Raw genomic sequence first — 7,355 nt, 5'->3', positions numbered from 1 at the left:
ATCAAAGTCAAAAACTCCCTAGTTGTTGAAGTTATCATTATTGAGCTCGTTTGGATTGATTTAGAAGTTATTTTTAGTTTTTTTGATTGTTTGATTGGTCTAAAATTATTTTGTGTTTAAAATAAATTTTAATAAATAATTGAATTTATTTAAATAAATTTATTTTAAATAATTTATAAATTAAAAATAACTTATAAATCAAAAAAAAAGTTGAACATAAACAATAAATAGGAGTCCGTAATAATAAGAATTATCGGAAAAGAAAATTTTAAATCTGTAACACTTCATCATTTCCAAGAAAATAATATTTGCTTACTACTATTATTCCACAAAAACCGGCTCCTCCCACTTCTATCCTATTCTGACTTCTCCTCCCTATTCATCAGTTTTCAAAGATTTCATTTTTATACCCACTCTAACCTCCTGCTTTTTTGAGCCGAGGGTCGTAGGATCTGGTTATACTTTACCCTCTCAGATACCGTGTTGTGTGATTGTTGTTGTTGTACACACTCTGTTCTTTTCAATTTTCTCGGAGGAAAACAAGAATGTCTGATTCAGAGGTGTTTATTGGTTCCATTGATCAAGGAACCACCAGTACTCGATTCATCATCTACGATCGTTTGGCTCAACCTGTTGGATCTCACCAGGTTGAGTTCACTCAGTTTTACCCACAAGCAGGGTAATCACTCATCTTTTTGATTTTCTTTTCATTAAAGATTCAATCTTTTTTCGATTTTGAACATTGGGTTTTGTTGATTTTCATGCATCTGTTGTAGATGGGTGGAACATGACCCAATGGAAATTGTTGAGAGTGTGAGGATTTGTATGGCAAGGGCTCTTGATAAGGCTACTGCTGATGGACACAACGTGGATAGTGGATTGAAAGCTATTGGTCTTACAAATCAGAGAGAAACCACTGTTGTATGGAGCAAATCCACTGGCCTTCCTCTTTACAACGCCATTGTTTGGATGGATGCCCGTACAAGTTCTATTTGCAGGTCTTTTATTAATTCCCCCACTTTTCCTGTTTCTTGATTTTGAACCAAATTGAATCAATATCAGTTTGTTTTTCCTCTAATGTATATATATATATATATATGGATGTGAAGTACATCTATGTTGTCCTAAAAGACACACTGTTGAATAGTATGATGAAAAAAAAGACAAAAGGATTAGATTAGGTAGAAATTTCATAAAGCCAACCTAACTAGTTTGGGAGTAATTGTAGTACAATAGGGCCAGGCTTTTCTTGGAATTGATACTGCAGCTGTTTCTTGGGTACATATTCTCGTATACAGTTCTTCTTTTTCAAGGAGTGTATTTCTTCTGAATTAGGGGGTGTACTGAAAAAATTCTAAATGGACTCTTGTTTACTGTTTTCTTAGAATTAACTACGGCGTGATAATTTAAGGCTCATGTGCCATTTTTTTGTATGTTAGTTGGGAAATGGGTCTCAATGGTTGTCTGCATTCTCATTGATCACTCTTTAGGAGTTTTCCTTCCAATTTTTGTTGACTTCTTGTATTAATAATTTGTATGGTATTAGAAAATTGGAGAAAGAATTGCCAGGCGGACGTACTCATTTTGTTGAGAGTTGTGGTTTGCCTATAAGCACTTATTTCAGTGCATTGAAGCTTCTGTGGCTGTTGGATAATGTGGAGGGGTTAAACGAAGCTGTTAAAAAAGGGGATGCCGTGTTTGGAACTATCGACACCTGGTTAATTTGGAATCTAACGGGTGGTGTGGAGAATGGTTTACATGTCACTGATATCTCCAATGCTTCAAGAACTATGCTGATGAATCTTAAGTCCCTTGACTGGGATAAATCCACACTACACACCTTAGGAATTTCTGCAAAGATGCTGCCAAAAATTATCAGCAATTCTGAGATTATTGGAAACATTGCTAAAGGATGGCCAATCACAGGGATCCCGATCTCGGGATGTCTTGGTGATCAGCATGCAGCAATGGTTGGTCAATCTTGCCGAAAAGGTGAGGCTAAAAGCACGTATGGAACAGGAGCTTTCATACTTCTGAACACAGGTGAAGAGGTAATTAAATCAAACCACGGGCTGCTAAGCACAGTAGCCTATAAGCTGGGGCCAAAAGCCCCTGTCAATTATGCTTTAGAAGGCTCCATTGCTATTGCTGGTGCTGCAGTTCAGTGGCTTAGAGACAGTCTTGGCATTATCAGCTCTGCCAGTGAAATTGAGGAGTTGGCATCAAAAGTTACCTCAACCGGAGGAGTGTATTTCGTTCCAGCATTTAATGGATTGTTTGCTCCATGGTGGCGTGATGATGCTCGTGGGATTTGTATTGGTATAACTAGATTTACCAACAAGTCTCACATTGCTCGGGCAGTACTTGAAAGCATGTGTTTTCAGGTTAAAGATGTGATTGATTCCATGCACAAGGATGCTGGAAAGAAAGGTGAAGCTAAGAGTGAGGAATCAGATTTCTTACTCCGTGTGGATGGTGGTGCTACAGTGAACAACCTTTTGATGCAAATTCAGGTTTGATTTACTTTATCGTCTTTTATGCATTCTTCTTCTACAGCCCCTTCACGTGATTGTGAACTTCTATCAATGTTTTATTGGCCCTTTTCAATTGTGAAATTGGAGTAGCAGGATATCCAACTCCTTATAAACATTTAGGTATGTTCGCAGTGGCTTTAAGTTTTGGACTGGTTAAAGTGTTTAGATTCAGTTTACTCTAGTATCTAGGTACAATATCGAGCTCCACATTCATCTAGAAAGAATACCTGCTGGCATAATTGTCGAGAAAGTTCCATTAAACAGCTCATCACTACAACTGGAAGTATTTACTGTTTTATTTCAATAGATTGCCCTTGCGTGTACATACCCAAACCCCACTTGTGGGATTTTACTGGGTATGTTGTTGTAGATTGCCCTTGCGTGTACATGTCAAAACAAGTCTGATTTCCTTTGGAATCGAGATTAATTTTACATTTTACATAATGTAGGCTGACTTGTTGGGTAGTTCGGTTGTAAGACCAGCTGATATAGAAACAACAGCTCTTGGGGCAGCCTATGCTGCTGGATTAGCTGTTGGAGTCTACACACAGGATGAGATATTTGCTTCTGGGGAAAAGCTGAAGAGAGCATCTATATTCAAACCCGTGTTAGAAGAAGAATTGAGGAAACAGAAGGCGGATTCTTGGTGCCGAGCTGTTTCAAGATCGTTTGACTTGGCTGATCTATCTCTATAATTCACTCCAATCAAACTCTTGAACAACCTTCATATCATTTGATGTTTTAGGTTCTTTTATTTCTTTTTACATACCAGTTATGCTTGATTTTAATAAATGCCCTTGGAGATAACTGTGCTTCCCTTTACATACATAATGTTTTCTTTCTAATGTGGTATTAAGTTATAGAACAATAAGAGAACTCATGTTCAACTTAATATCCATTAGCTTCTTTTTTCTTATGGAGAAAAATATACGTCGATGACGTTACATTTTTATTTTTTATGTTTCACTTAATATCTATTAGCTTCTTTTTCCTTATGGAGAAACATGTATGTCGATATATGCCTGACAATGCTTTAATACTACATGATAATGTAATGATTAGGAAATTTAAGTACTTAAATAGAACTTGTCTTGAGGTTCCTTGGTTTGAAATCTTGTTATAAACCGTCTAGGAGCTTCTGAAGTTTTATTTTTGTACTTTAATGAACTTGATCTTTCATGAATGCTATAAACACTTGTTTCAGCTGTTGTAAGCCTCTATACTGAAAGGTTTTCACAAGACTACACCATCAAAATTGAAATATTGAATTTACCTATATGTTGAGTTATTTTCATAGATTTTGCTTAGTTTTAATGACCGGAAGTAAGGGTGTCAAATAACAAATTGGACTGTCCAACACGATTTCTCTATTAAAGCTCTCAAAATCGATTTTAGAACAACACTATTAGCTTTGTTTGAATTGACTTATTTTTAAGTAACTTATAAGTTGAAAACTGCTTATAAGTTAAAAAAATAAATAGGCGCAGACCAACTTTTTTTTTGACTTATAAGCTATTTTTAACTTATAAACTGCTTAAAATAAGTTCATCCAAATAAATCCAACTATTTATTGGGGTTTATTTTAAGCACAAGATGACTTTAAGTTGATCAGACAAACACTCAAAAAAAGCTGAAAACAGCTTATAAGCAGCTTATAAGCCGATCCAAACGGCCTTTATATATAGAAGTTTGTGAACAGAGGGTTTTCTGTTAGTATGGTGATTTTTTTGTCAGAGACGATGATTTCATGATGGCGAGGAAACAAGCAACGGAGGTGGCATTGGTCTCTGGTTGAGGAGGAGAGAGAGATACGAAGGGTTTAGGTATATATGTATCTAACAAAATATACACATGTATATTGTTAAAAGTTCATGTATCTGAGTTAAGATTATATACATATATGAGGAAAAAAATCAAATATTAAAAAGAGAGAATTTTGGAATTTTTTACTTTTTTTGGATAATGATACGATATATACTCTATAGTCGTGATTTATTCCTAAATTCATGCATTTTAGTTACATTCCATATTTAGATACACATAATTAGATGTATCTGCTTAGCATGCAAACGAGATACATAATTTTTAGATATAACATATGAAATTGATATTTAATACATCAAATTAATACTAGATACATATAACAATATATGAAATTAATACTAGATACTTCTATGATACATATGAATATACTTGTGCGCCCATGTATCAGTCTACTTGTTCATATGGAAAAAGAGGTTATTATATCTTCATGATACGTCTGAATGTATTTATGTCCATCTGATCAAAGTCCAATATTTTTTTATGTATCTAAGAGGTTATACGTGTTCATTATACATATAAATGAATATGTGCAACTGTACACACATTGCATGGTTCTCTGTGTTTAGTTTGTTGGATACATCATATATTGATAATAGATACATCAAATTAATGAATTTATTATTTTGAGTAATACGATGAAATTAATCAAATTCCATAACCAAGACATACATGTTTTTATCTTTTACTAGTTCAGTGTACGTGCATTGCACGTGTATATCGATCGTGATTGATAAATTTATATATAAGAAAATAAATTATTATTCATACATTATATTATTATAATACAGAGCTTAAAAAACATAATTACCTATAACAAATTAACACTCACATAAAAAATTATGGTAAAGAAAGATGACTACCTGAAAGTAACTATAAAATTGTAATAATAGTATATTGTGATTCAACTTCAGTCCAAGGTTTTCTGAACCAACTCTAGACCGACCATCCTCAATAATCTTAAGATAATAAGTTGTCAATAGTATTTGCATTACAACAATCAACTTGTCAAGTTACAAATAGTATATATTAATAAGTTGAAATTCCAAAAATATAATACCAACCACGAATAATTAATCTTGAAAGCTATTAACTAAAATAAATAAAGAAACACAGAAAAAAAGAATGGTGATAATGAATGAAAGAAGACGACTTGAACATTGATTATCTAATCTTTAAAACGATTAACTAAAAGAAATAAAGACATATAGAAAGAATGATGATAACGGATGCAAGAAGATGACTTAGAATCAAAATCAAAATAAGAAGAAAAAGTAGAAGTAGCATATGTTCTTGTATATTTTGATCCAAAATATAATTAAATAAAATTACAGAATTTATTTTACATAAAATAAATTTAGAAGTGTCCCATAAACTTAAAAATTCAAGTGTTAATCGCTTATCGTGGATTTTCCTGTTGTGCAAAAATAGGCTAGAAAGTTTTTGCCTATTTTTTCGTAATTTTTTTTCCTTTTTTGGACTTATATTTTGGACCTTTTTGCTTATTTTTTGGAAGAACTTTTAAAATATTTTTTGCCCATTATTTTGGAATTTTGACAATTTATTTTGGATCAAGTCTATTTAAGTTGAAAAAATATTCTCCTTGTAGGAATTTAATCATAATAAGAAACTATTTTTCATTTAATTTTTATTATGTTTATCATTCTCAATATCTAATATCATTAAAATAATGGTATAATAATTGAACTAAAATGGTGAAAAGACGATTTTGTTTAAAGAGAAGTCTTTTAATGAAGGGTAAAAGGTTTAATCAATACTTTTTAAGGATCTTCGTGCTTTTAATATTGTATGTATTATATTATTAAAAAAAATTAAAAGAATTTTAACATTTAATATTTATAAAGTCTAATTTGACCATAATTCTTTTTTTTTTAGTATCTGGTATTCATATTAGGTCTCAACTAATTGACTTTGGACATTATTAAACTCACTAAAAAAGAAAATGTTGTCTACTAATATATTTAGGGGTGTCAATGATTTTCAAAAAAACGACTTAACCAACTGAACCGAACCATACCGAATCGATTTTTAAGTTTATTTTATAAAACCGACGGTTTTTATATACACTTATAACCTTACTGAATAATTGGATAGATTTTTTATTTTATAAAAATTAACCGAAAAAATATTGAACTGTACCGAATAATATAAGTGTAAAATATATTTTATATATTAAGTTTAAAAATAATAAAACATTAAACTTTTTGCTTTAGGCCCAAAATAATGGAAGTGATTACAAGTGACAACATAATTAACACTCAAAGTCGCAACACTAAAACTTCTCATACTACTCCAATTGAAACTAAATTAATTCTAACATCTCAACTGTCGAGTAGTAACTAATAGACTACAAGGTATTCAAACGATCTTGGATAATAAGCTTCAAGTGATTAGAATTTTTTTCTCTCTTATAGTTTATTTTTTCTTATTCGATACTTAAATCAAGTAAACTCAGTTTTTGAGTTTCATCTTGATTGAATTCTTTCCTCTCGTGTGATGTAAATTATATATATATTTTTTGTCTTTGGTTAATATTTTACACTACCATAATATAATGAGATGAATCTCTATTCTTGTTTTCTTAATCATCACATTTTAAACAATAAAAATGTCTAGAGAATTTTTTTCAAAGTCATACACAAGTATACATGGTAGCGTATTCTAACTTTTATATTGTTTTTTAAAAAATATCAAAAATTAATCGAACCGTACCGATATCAAAGAAACACCGAGATAATGGGACGGTTTTGAAAAGTTTAGTTTTGGTTACATAAAATAAAATAATCAAAAAAATGATATGATATAAATTTTATAAAATAACCGTCCGAACCGTACCATTACACCCCTAAATATATTGTTCAGACTTAACATTCAAACTCAAAATGTCTGATTAAGGATAAAAATATTTTGTTCACCTAATTTTATATATCTACTCATGGATTGGTTCACACGCGAGATGATATAACTATAAGTAAGAAC

General features: G+C 31.4%; 1 protein-coding gene across 1 annotated transcript; it reads left to right on the top strand.

The window, feature by feature from the left end:
• Positions 1-282: 282 nt before the first annotated feature.
• On the top strand, positions 283-3,365 carry LOC129895395 (glycerol kinase). Its single transcript, XM_055971109.1, has 4 exons — positions 283-679; positions 777-998; positions 1,547-2,513; positions 2,984-3,365. The coding sequence occupies exons 1-4, from the start codon at positions 546-548 to the stop codon at positions 3,227-3,229; spliced, it is 1,569 nt and encodes a 522-aa protein (XP_055827084.1). The 5' UTR covers positions 283-545; the 3' UTR covers positions 3,230-3,365.
• Positions 3,366-7,355: the final 3,990 nt, after the last annotated feature.

Source organism: Solanum dulcamara, chromosome 7, assembly GCF_947179165.1.
Source record: "Solanum dulcamara chromosome 7, daSolDulc1.2, whole genome shotgun sequence".
NCBI classification, from domain to species: Eukaryota; Viridiplantae; Streptophyta; class Magnoliopsida; order Solanales; family Solanaceae; genus Solanum; species Solanum dulcamara.
This window is presented reverse-complemented; position numbering and strand designations above follow the sequence as displayed.